Below are 12119 nucleotides of genomic sequence, written 5' to 3'. Positions count from 1 at the left end.
TATATATATATATATACCAAAACAATTCCTATCCCTCTTACAGAATATATCAAGATAAAGGCGAGGGTACAATAAACCATAACTAAACAATACAGAGCATCACAACAATAACTAAATAAACTCTTCGTGACTTCTGCGCCCATATCTTGAAAGGGGAAATGTAGGGGGTGAGAACATCATCCTCGAAAGGGTTCTCAGTAGAGGGTTTTTGGGAATTATTGTAATAGGATACGTGAAGATAAACCGTACCAGTGATTAATAACCATCTTATGCCTCTTTTCAAAAACAATGGTTTACAATAAAAGTAAAGTCGAAAATCTTTTCTAAAAGAAGAACCGTTCAATTATCAAGAACTCAAAAGCCTTTCAAAAAGGTTTAGCCATGCTGAACCAAATTAGCATTTCATACTTTTCCAAACCAAAAACACAAAACCGAAACCAATCATCGGTCTACCTCATTTCAACCACGGCCCTAGGCCCAAACAATCCAACCATCAACCAATCACCACAATCCAATAGAGTCCCAGATGCAAACACAGATAGGAAGTTCAAGCACAAACAAACAGTTACAGCAAGTAGAACAATTAGCAGTTAATCACAAAGGCAAACCACGTACAATATGCACACCCAAACAATGTCACATAGATGCATATGATGCATGCCTGTCCTAGTGGCTGATGATATCATCTAACGGTTATATAGCCAACGCGACACATCCTGGTAGCTAACCATGGACAGAAACACCCATCGCGGAGCAAGTAAATTTGAGCTACAACCCCATTGCTACTACCCGCTCAACCCAGAGCCAGTGGAATAACCACTACTACGGTTACTACCCAGGCGGGTGTTTAAAAGCTCAACCTGGAGCGAGTGGAATAACCACTACTACCGCTACTACCAGGCGTCACAGTCTCTAACCTGGAGCAAGTAGGACGAACCACAACCCTTGGAATAACTTGTACCCAAAGGCATACTATTCTTCTTGGAAAATAAGGAGAAATTATGATTCTCTTTTTAATAATTCTTTCAAAGCATAGCTTCATCGCTTTCATAATTGTTCTAAGTAAAGATAATAAGAGAAGTCCTAAATTCACAATCCTACGAGTAAATAGGAAAGGCATTAAACTCAAAATTTCCCAAATAACATTTCAAATAAAGTCTCGAATTTTATAGAAATTTCGGTAACATCTCCCGTAAAACTTGGACTTTGCCAGCCAGTTTAGGTCCCAACTAAACCGTTCTTCAATCCCTTTCAACAGTCCAGAATCCAAAAATCAATTCAAAATCAAGCTAAATCCAACAGTCGCCTCATTGGCATATCTCAAGGAAACCGTTTCGATATCAAATCAATATCAACCGATTCAACTCATTTCCAAAGCTTTAAGAAAATGGCTCAGTAACAAATCGTTTGTCCAAAACCAAGTCAATTTAAGTAAACCAGGCTGAATTCAAAAGTGCATTCAACTTTTCACGTCATCAAAATAATTAACTCAATTCAATTCAATCCTCAATGGATTAAACTCATATTTCAAATCTTTAAAGAATCAACTTTAAAACATTACATTTCACAAAGCCGCACAACAATTCAGCCAAACAAACATCCATAATCATTTGAGACAATCAAATAATACATAAAGCAGATACAATTAGCAAATACACAATGTCTCATATCAGTATCCATACGTAATAATTTTAAAACATAAAACATAGTTTTTGGAAAGCACCCCTACCTCAAAACGTTGAAACCACATCCCAAACTCATTAACTAACTCCTTTTCGCTCAGCCCGAAATCACCGGCAAATAAAACCTCGGCTCTGCTTGCTCTCTCAAAAGCAGAAATAGCTACAAGCGGCATAAGCAAACCGGATTCTAACTCCTAACACATTAATACCGTAAGGACCTTAATACACATAACAAGACATTAACGCGGAGGCTTCCGAAACGTACAATATTTACTACACTAAAGAGTGAAGCGGCTGCAATTTCAAATCGGCCCGGCAAAAGATCCATTAGCGGCCAGAAGCTCTAGTGGCCCAACAGCAGCTTTAAATTCGACGCGCAAATACCAGGACTCTATCTTGTGTAACCAACATCTCAAAATTTCTAACAGACTATAACAGAGTACTCAATTTAAGGGGTTTCGGAAGCAAAACGCTTACCAAGAAGGACAGCTCCAACGGCCACATTACCGCTCCCGGCAGCCAAGGCGCGGCGGCGGCCATGACAACAACAGCAATGGAGTTTCAAAGGTGGCAGAAACCCCTCCTTCCACAGCTCCCATGGTGGCTTCCGACAGAGACTGTAGCGGATCTGAATGGCGGCGGCAGCTAGCTTCCTCTTTTGCAAGAACGACGGCAGCGCCTAAGGATTCCGACGGCGGCGGCGGCGGACTAGAGCACCAGAAGCAGAGGGGATTCATTTTGCTTCCCTCTCTCACCTCCGTTCCATAGCAGTAGCCTCCACTAGCGACAGCAACGGACGCCACCCAAGGCGACGGTGACTGATCAGACAGCGGTGAAGGCACCCGACGGCGCACGATGGCAGCGGTGAGCCCCTCTCCGCGCGACGCCGAATCCATGCTTCTTTCTCTCTCTCGGTCTCGCGCTCCCCTCTGGTCGCGATGAAGATGAACAGCAACTGACGGCGAGGCGCGGCGGTTGGACAGCGGCACAGAGCTTCAGCGACAGCGACGCGGATGGCATCTCGCAGTGCTGACGGCGACGACGCGACGGTGGTGGTGGAGCCCAGCACACCGGCGTGAATCTCTTTCCTTTCCTCCGGTGATCTCCTTCCCTCCACACGCAGCGAACTCCTTTCCTTCTCCCTCAAATTCATTTTTTTTCTTCCTTCATCTTGCAGCCGCTGCTGTTGTAGTATTAGGGAGTGTTTGTGTGTGTGCTGGGTTGGGTGGAAGAAATGGGTTACCGGGTTAGGGTTTTAGGGTTTCCATTTTTTTTTGAAAGTTAGGGTTAAGGGCATTTTAGTAATTTCACATAAAATTAGGAATAATGTAGTGATTGAAACCAAAATTAAATCCAACACTAATGTATATAAAAAAATACTATTTGTTCATCACTTTCACAAATTATTTTCAATAAAAGGTCCAAATCAAATATCAAATAACTAAAAATAATATAATTAAATCCTTTATTTTCCAAAGTAGTAGTATTAATATTTAAAAATATTAATTATTTAATCCAAATCATTTAAAATCCTTATTATTTTATAACTATCAACTTTATAATTCAAATATAGAAAATGATCCAATAATTATAAAATTGGATAATAATCATAACTCATCTCAAATTCAATAAATCAAAACTTGCCTTAATTAACTTTAATAAAATAATTTCTGAAATTAAGGCTATAAATTACCATATGATTTGAGACTTGATCATAATAAGACTTTTCAAAGGTTCTGGGTCTTACATATGACAAATGATGCATTATCAGTGTCATCAGAGACCCTAAGTTGGACGCAAAATCTGAATGAGAAAAGTGTATCAGTTAATATAGAATTGCTGGTTGCAAATAAATAAAGTAATTAGCAAAACAAAAATCCAAAAATGCAGGTTTGACCAACCTATGGACATGAGTATTAGGAAATAAATCACAGAACATGCAGTAAAATGAACTCTCTTCCTCTTTCAATGCACGATCGCACAACTTGCAACCTTTGTACCACCCATTTCTGTTCTCAATAGAAATCACAGTGCCAATAGTACAGTAGAATCAACTCTAGAAAATTATAAATTTGATACAGTTTATAAATAATGCATACACAAAAAAAGTACATTATCAAATAATAATATGATACCTCAGTTAACTCCTTAATCTCACAAATAGGTTTGCATGGAGTTCTATTGAGCATATCATCCTCAAGAGAGTATGACATGTGAGAAGGAATTTGAGTTAAGACATTTTTGCACTGATCATTGCCAATAATAAAACTGTGGAAAAAAAACTAATTCAGAATACCATAAAAATATTTAAACATAACATCTTATACATTGTTGCAACTAAACCTTTAAAGAGTAATATTAACCTTTGCCTAAAATCCTTAACCTCCTTCAAATCAAGATTGATATATAGAATTGAATTATAGTTAGTGTTTGATACGCCCAAAGCACTTGCAAAACAAATCTAGGAATTTAAGGGTATGAAGATTATGAAAATCAACCTTGTATCAAATACAAACTTCATATGCATACATTATTTACTAATATAATCAAAGAAAGCTACAGACCCTTAAAAAATTGAACTTAGCAAACTGAATAATAAGAATGTATTCAATAGTAGGATTATCCTGCATTGTGGCAAACTCCTCCCAAAGAGTACACGTAATGGTACCTTTATCCCTAAAAATTATGAAGAAATAGAAGAAAAAATTAATATGTGATTAACAATTAAAAACATGGACAACAACACCTATAAAGGATATATGGAAAAAAATGTACTGCATGTCATCAAGCTCTACAACTATATAAATTGATTTTTTCCCATTTTTCGAGAATTCGACTATGTCCCCTTTTGTAGTAAGAAGCCCCATAACATCTATAGGTAAAAATGAGACACAAAATGTCCAACAAAAATAATTACCTATGAGATGGGACGATGGATTCTGATGAGATCATATTAATTCATTTGGGACAAAGTGAAAGACATTAGTAGGAAAATTAATATCATCAACATGGCAGAATTGAGTTTCCCTCTTAAAATAAATACGAAGAGCACGGAAAGTGGGCTTGTATTTTTCATCATTAGCAGCAAGGGAGAAGTTTGTCAATGAGTAAAGCCTCCCCTCAGTTCTGTCGTTCTCGAAAAATCTCCTATGAATAGAACACTGAATTCTATGGCCCTAAAAAACATAACAAAAGTCATTACATCACTGAACTCAATGTTGTAACTAACATTAGAAATACTACTTAAAAATATAAACAGAAAAAAATACATACCATTTGATCCATCACAATCATCTCCAATATTGGTCTTCTATATTTGTCTTCAACAGTAGAGATTGACCATTTCTTAATGACTCTAACCTTGAGGCACCAATTCTGTTGGTCAGATGAGGCATCAAGGTCCTTAAGCATAGTAAAAGAAGTTGCCATGGGAGCTGAGGAGTAGAAAATGTAAAAAAAAATATTCGAATAAATGGATTAAGCAACAAAAGATAAGTAGAAGAGTATGAGATATGAAAAATTTGTAGAACGAAGTAGATATATTTATAGGAACGGATAGTAGACTTCGACAGTATCAAAAAGAAAGATTTTACAAAATTACAAATAGATACATCCAAAAGAAAATTGGTCTAAACAAATACAACACTTTATAATACAAAAAAATGTGGAAATTTGTCTTCTAAAAACATGACCATATATGTTATAAATGGACATGATAGCAGACTATGAGTAACAATGTGAAACCTATAGTATAGCTCATAAGTATATAGTTGTAAAAAGAGTTAAAATAGGAACTAATATCATCTGCATTATTTTCCTACTAAAAAACTAGTCATTATAGACAGATATTTCTGACAGATTTTATCCTATGGAAATACAGATAGAATTTGCGAGGAATTTTTTATCGGAAACCAAAAAATGAATTAGCATAAATTATAGACAAAAAATAGAATCCGTTGATAATTCTATCGGAAAAATTAATCTTTTTTCGTGGGAAATAGTTACCAACGGAAAATTCGTATGTAATTAAATGAACAAAAATGTAGTATTTTATTAAATTATTACAGACAAAAAATCTGTCTGTAATTTAAAATATTCCATCGGAAATATTAAAATAAAGATTTGGCCAAACAAGCTCTTCCTCATTTCACATGTCTCTTCCTACACCTCTACACCCATCCCCTCCAAATGCTCTATCGGTGGCGCATATCAGCCTTACCCTGCCGTCTTACCTTGCGCCACCGTCACATCGAACCTCCATTGCACTGAACTTCTATCGCCACGAAACTCCGTCACACCCCTTCCCGGCTCTTCTCTGTGTGTTGCTCACATCGTTCCCTTTCAAACCCTAATATGAATTTCTCCGCTACTGTCTTCGTTGCCTCTATCCTCATCCTCTTCACCATGCGTTCACTCTTTCTACCTTCCCGATGTCATCCCTCAAGATTTTAAAACCGTATGTCTTCCATTTTTCTATCTCTTTCTGAGATTCGTGTTCTCCTTTCTCTTATTTAAATTTATGCGCTACTTGTTCAATAATTTTCTGATACTTTACATATTTATTGATAATATTGATTTGATTTTTAATTTTGGTGGGGTGCAGAAGGAGGTGCTTGATGAGAATGAGTGGTGGGACAAGATAGAGAAGATGAAGAGAGGAGGGGAGCAGGAAATGGTCATCAAGCGTTACTTTAGTATTGCAGACCAGCAAACCGTAGCTGATATGGCTTATCAGCATGGGTTGTATTTGTAAGTTCATCTCATACTCAGTTCGGTTCATCATTTAACCAGAAAGAAAAAAAGTGACAACATCAATTATAGATTTTCACTTATTATTAAATGTTGGTTATTTGAAATAAGGGCCAAACAACTAAGTTCTGTGAAATAATTTTCTCAATTATTGACAAGAATTGACTTTAGGATTTAGTATAGCATGTGATATATGCTCAATATATACTGACCTCTACTTATGAATATGTAAAGCTTAGGTAACCTATTTTTTTAGTATTTCTAACATCTTAAATTAATCACCTGATTTTTGTACTTGGACAAAAAAAGCCATGCTTATAATAAAGGGAAGTCTCTAGTTGTAAGCAAAGTTCCTTTGCCTAATTACCGTGCAGATCTTGATGAGCGTCATGGATCAACACCAAAAGTGGTAGAGTATATCTACCCTTTTTCATTGTCTAATTTCTATTTTGTGTGGAAGGATTTAGAAATGCACTTAACTTTGTTAAGTGTTCTGCAGATTAGAATGTCTACAAACATTAAACGAAGATAGCAAATCTTTTGAAAACTCATAATCAATGGGGGAAGCATCTGCTAGTCTAAGAAGCTTGTGGATTCTATTTGTCATCTCTGGTGCCATTTCCACTATTTGTATGCTACTATCAGCAATGTCATGGCAAAAGTTGTGTCTCCAAAGTCAAGAATTGGCACCAAAACATAATGGCACAACAAGTGATGAGAGTATTTGGAGAAGGGTGATTACACTTGCAATGCAGATTTATAGCAAAAGGGTCAACAATTCAAGTGATGTATCTGATAATATAAGTGATCATTCTTTTTCTTTTGGAAGGGACAATCATTTGAGAGATAATGATAGCACTGGGCAACAACATCATCATCAACGTGTAAATGGAATCTTGATGCAACTTTTTCCACCACCACCAGAAGAAGCAGCAAAAATTTCAGATCTTCCTCATCACTGATAAGAATATTTTTGAGTGTCAAAACTATATATAAAGGGTGTTCCAATTATTTTATGTTTTAGTTGTTTTCACAGTTTGCTTGACTGAATCTCAGGTACAATCCTTGACTGTGCCAGCTATAGCAGCGATCTTCATTCAGCTGAATCTTCATCTCTTGTAGTATTTTGTTGTTGTTGTGAGGTTTTTTCCAATTTCCATATAGCATGGATAACATTGTAGTAAAGAGTACTACTACTTTGGGTTTTATATATATAATAATGCTTTTCCTGTGATTGAAACGTGAAATAGTAGCAGTAGGAGATAACAACAGTGCCATTGATGACCTTGTGACTAACTTGCCTGGCCAGCCTCTTGTAGATTTCAAACACTACGTTTGTTATGTCACTGTTAATGATGACACCAATAATGGAGGAAGATCACTCTTCTATTGGTTTTACTCTATTTTCACTTTCAAACAAACATACCCAAACACCTAAACTCTATGGTTGATGAGTTCAGTGACAATTTTTTCATGCAACAAAAACATTTGCAGGTTTGATTAGGTAACCAAAGTATGGTCATTTAAAAGAGCTTTATAAAGCTATCAAGATGTGTGAGCGAGCTTTGGTTTCAACTGATCCAACTGTTACTTCACTAGGGGCCTCTCAACAGGTTTTGGCCTTAATTACTTCATACTCATTATGCTTCCCACATGTGATTAACTTCTCTATATAGTCTCTACTAACCCTGTAACAATTATAAATTTTTTCCAGGCTCATGTATACTCGACCGAATCCGACGATTGCACTGCTTTCCTCTCAAACTATGATTTAAAATCCTCAGTTAGAATCATGTTTAATAACATGCATTACACTTTGCCACCTTGGTCTATTAGCATCTTCCCAAATTGTAGGAATGTTGTCTTCAATACAGCAAAAGTATGGAACAAAAATCTGATATATTTTCATATCATTTTGTATTTTTATTTTGTATTTAATAATTGGGAAAACTTAATAATGAATTACTCTTCTATTTGCAGGTAGGAGTGCAAATATCTCAAATGCAAATGCTACCAACTAGTACTCATATGCTCTCATGGGAGAGTTTTGATAAAGATCCGTCTTCTTTAGACGATAGCGGCTCTACAATCACTGCCTCGGCTCTCCTAGACCAGCTAAAATCAAGCATGGTATATCATTGAAACTAGGTTCTACCTATGGAACAAGGGAGTATAAAAGAATCACATATACCAGCAGGGTAAATCTTCGTGCCAGAACAAACAGAATTGCTCTGCTCAGTGTTGCCATTGGACTTCCAGTAAGTTTCTTTCACTCCAAAACTTGGTGCTTGTTATATGATGTTAGTTTTAAGTTATATGATGTTTTGTAATTGCTAATTAGGTCACGTATAGACAGAAACCTAACTATTGACGAAAACAAAAATTTATGTGCATGCCAAGAATCAGTTATCATGTATTTATGTATAAATACATTTGTTATTTAACTTATTTTCGATGTGTATTTTGTATTTTAACATATATTTTATACGTGTAAATAATTTGGTGGCTGATTTTTTATTTACACAAAGCATGATTGTTTCTTTTTCTCTCCTAACATCCAATGTCATTAACAAAACTCTTTTTCTTTTTGTTGTCAAAGAATGTTGGTGAACATTATGAGTCATGGAACACAGGAAACCTAGGTCCAGTTTCACTCCCTGGACTTGACCAAGGAAAGTGGGACTTGTTATGGAAGAAATGGACTTATCAGGTTTGTTAATTAATCTCACTTTGGATGCATGCTTATGCTAGCTCATTTCACATTCAAGAGAATATATACTAAAGCATTCCAATTAATAGGTTGGGCTAAAAAGAGAGGCCATGAGTCTTGTATCTCCTAATGGTTTTTTTACAGTCGAGTGGATACAATCGATGATAGTTGTACAAAGAAACCAGCCACTAACATGGCACAAGGTAACATTCAAGAGAAATATGCAAAGTTTCTGACTAAACAATTTGAAAGTGAAAATAGAGTAAATTGTTTCCATCTTTGTAGCTATGTTGATGCCATTTGTAATAATTTGTTAATTGCTCAGATGTTATGATTATACATGGCTGCTTATGGCTCTATATTTCCTTTTCCTCAACCTTCCAAAGGACATGTAAGAGCCTGTCACACCAAATAGAGCTTCAATCTTATGGTATGTAAACAATTTTTTGAACTATGATTTTATTATCCTTTCCTCAAATAGTCCAGCAACTTGAATTGCTTCTCATTATGTGCTTGTTTTCTATTTCACATTTCACATGACAATACAATATAGTACTTTCAATAAAGGTAAGCAAAATAAAAATGTAGTTTCTATGTTATTGTTATTTGGTTTCTTTCCTTTTCTTGTATTTTCAATATTTGGCAAGAAAAACAAGAAAAAATAGAAATAAAGAAAAAGACTTTATATCATCAATAATTTCAATTTTACCTTGTTACTTGTTATGATCGAAGAGTTTGCAATGATTGGCACAGCCGTGTCGAAAAATCTGTCTTTGTTGCTGTCATCCTGGGTAGTTCCTACTTCCTCTGCCTTTACCTATATATTGAGTCTTGTGATGTTAAAACTTAAAACACACTATTATACACTAAACATCTGCTTGAAAAATAATTGGTTCTAAACAATTTTGTTTTGCAGGTACTTCAAATTGGTCTTTTACATAGATGTCTTGGATTTGGCGTTGTGGCTTCAACCGTAACTAGTGATGAGATTCTCAAGGAATCATTCATGGAGTTGAAAGTTGATGAGCTAATCATGGAGATAATGTCCATACATAAGAATGCTGGCATTCAAAATTTTTATGATGCTATTCAAAATTTATATGATGCTATAAGAATAATACACTATGTTTATATTTTGAATTATAGTTGATGTATGGTTGTTACGTATTATTATAGTTGATGTATCGATATACTTTATTTATGTTTTGAATTATAAAGACTTGCTTATTTATAGTACTTTTCTTTTAGTTTGATAATTCGATGAATTTATTTATTTTTTAAAATATTATAAATATTTGACTACAAAATAAATAAAAAATTATATTTATTTTGTATGAAAACAGGTTTATTTTGCAATGAAAAAATCTAAAAAAATTCTATTTTACCTTACTAACAAATTTACAAACGGATTTTCTATCTGTATTAAGAGTTTAGAATGGTTTTCCAAGGCTCTAATTACCGACGAAAAATCTGTCGAAAAATATGTTGCTAATTAGCGACGAAAAATTTGCCAAAAAATCTGTCTCTAATTATTGTCGGAAAATCTGTCTCTAATTACCGACAGAAAATTCGTCAAAAAGTTTGATGTTCCAAGAAAATGGAGGGGAGAATTTACCGAGGAAAAATCTGTCGGTAACTGGTAAAAATCTGTCGGTAAATTATCGATGGAAAAAAATTTGTCGGTAAATAATTTTTAATGAAGCTTTTACAGAGGGACGAAATTTGTCGGTAACCAAAAATTTGTCTGTAATAATTAATAAAGACCAAATCTATTTGTAAATATGTCTGTATTGAGCAATTTTCTAGTTGTATTTTCAGAGTATATTACCTCGAAAAAAAGGCTGCTATGCGCATGCCATGAACCAATAAAAATAAAGAATGGAAGAAAATTTATAACGTATGTAGGAAGACATGTAAAAAAATGTATTTTACTATAACTGTGCAAACACAGGTTAATGCATATATAATGAAATTGAATGCGAAATTATAGATGGCTACAAAAATATTGGTCTCAAAGGGTATATAAGAATACTAATAAACACTTATAGAGCTATGAATAAGAAAATAAAACTGCAGAAAGAAGTGACATGTGCCAAAAAATGGGTAAGATCAAAGGAAAAAGCAAAATGGAGTTTAATTTACAACAAAGTAAAAACTAATACCACTCCTATAATCAATATATTGTTCATAAATGGAAAAAAAAAAAAGGCAAAAGTAGAATATCTATCAAACAGCATAATAAGCATGTAAGTGGATAAAGCATATCATCATTAACTTTGTGGTGTAAATATAATAAGAGTAAAAGTTATTAAAAGATTAAAGTATTGACAAATTAACTATTCTAAAGTTCTTGCATAAGAAAAAATAATCAAATCAAGGCTATTGATGAGCGGATAATTTGTACGCTTTTTGGCATTGTTTTTAGTATGTTTTAGTATCTTCTAGATAGTTTTCAGTATATTTTTATTAGTTTTTAGTTAAAATTCACTTTTCTGAACTTTACTATGAGTTTGTGTGTTTTTCTGTGATTTCAGGTATTTTCTGCCTGAAATTGAGGGACTTGAGCAAAAATCTGATTCAGAGACTAAAAAGGACTGCAGATGCTGTTGGATTCTGATCTCCCTGCAGTCGAAGTGGATTTTCTGGAGCAACAGAAGCCCAATTGGCGTGCTCTCAACGGCGTTGGAAAGTAGACATCCTGGGCTTTCCAGCAATGTATAATAGTCCATACTTTGCCCGAGATTTGATGGCCCAAACCGGCGTTCCAAATCAGCTCAAGAATGCCCGGCGTTAAACGCCGAAACTGGCACAAGAATGGGAGTTAAACGCCCAAACTGGCACAAAAGCTGGTGTTTAACTCCAAGAGAAGTCTCTACACGAAAATGCTTCAATGCTCAGCCCAAGCACACACCAAGTGGGCCCGGAAGTGGATTTTTATGTCATTTACTAATCTCTGTAAACCCTAGGCTACTAGTTCT

General features: G+C 35.0%; 3 protein-coding genes across 3 annotated transcripts; 2 read left to right on the top strand and 1 right to left on the bottom strand.

Annotated features, from left to right (window-relative positions):
• Window positions 1-3409: 3409 nt before the first annotated feature.
• Window positions 3410-5111, bottom strand: LOC107466765 (uncharacterized). The gene is made up of 8 exons (XM_016085764.1): window positions 4956-5111; window positions 4726-4858; window positions 4458-4554; window positions 4247-4358; window positions 4046-4143; window positions 3795-3950; window positions 3584-3691; window positions 3410-3485 (listed from the first exon to the last, which is right to left on the bottom strand). The coding sequence occupies exons 1-8, from the start codon at window positions 5109-5111 to the stop codon at window positions 3410-3412; spliced, it is 936 nt and encodes a 311-aa protein (XP_015941250.1).
• A 1877-nt stretch (window positions 5112-6988) lies between these two features.
• Window positions 6989-7393, top strand: LOC107466766 (uncharacterized). Its single transcript, XM_016085765.1, has one exon. The coding sequence runs from the start codon at window positions 6989-6991 to the stop codon at window positions 7391-7393; it is 405 nt and encodes a 134-aa protein (XP_015941251.1).
• Window positions 7394-7981: 588 nt separating this feature from the next.
• On the top strand, window positions 7982-10291 carry LOC127741603 (beta-galactosidase 3-like). Its single transcript, XM_052254370.1, has 5 exons — window positions 7982-8044; window positions 8146-8310; window positions 8412-8561; window positions 9031-9141; window positions 10058-10291. The coding sequence occupies exons 1-5, from the start codon at window positions 7982-7984 to the stop codon at window positions 10289-10291; spliced, it is 723 nt and encodes a 240-aa protein (XP_052110330.1).
• The last annotated feature ends 1828 nt before the right edge of the window (window positions 10292-12119 follow it).

Source organism: Arachis duranensis, chromosome 9 (assembly GCF_000817695.3).
Source record: "Arachis duranensis cultivar V14167 chromosome 9, aradu.V14167.gnm2.J7QH, whole genome shotgun sequence".
Classification (NCBI taxonomy): domain Eukaryota; kingdom Viridiplantae; phylum Streptophyta; class Magnoliopsida; order Fabales; family Fabaceae; genus Arachis; species Arachis duranensis.
This window is presented reverse-complemented; position numbering and strand designations above follow the sequence as displayed.

Coding starts and splice junctions, on each gene's coding strand:
- LOC107466765 (XM_016085764.1), bottom strand. CDS start 5,111: ATGGCAACTTCTTTTACTATGCTTAAGGACCTTGATGCCTCATCTGAC. Junction 4,359..4,457: donor GTAGAGCTTGATGACATGCA/GTACATTTTTTT, acceptor CATAATTTTTAG/GGATAAAGGTACCATTACGT. Junction 4,144..4,246: donor CTAAGTTCAATTTTTTAAGG/GTCTGTAGCTTT, acceptor TTAAATTCCTAG/ATTTGTTTTGCAAGTGCTTT.
- LOC107466766 (XM_016085765.1), top strand. CDS start 6,989: ATGGGGGAAGCATCTGCTAGTCTAAGAAGCTTGTGGATTCTATTTGTC.
- LOC127741603 (XM_052254370.1), top strand. CDS start 7,982: ATGTGTGAGCGAGCTTTGGTTTCAACTGATCCAACTGTTACTTCACTA. Junction 8,311..8,411: donor TTGTCTTCAATACAGCAAAA/GTATGGAACAAA, acceptor TTCTATTTGCAG/GTAGGAGTGCAAATATCTCA. Junction 9,142..10,057: donor GGAAGAAATGGACTTATCAG/GTTTGTTAATTA, acceptor TTTGTTTTGCAG/GTACTTCAAATTGGTCTTTT.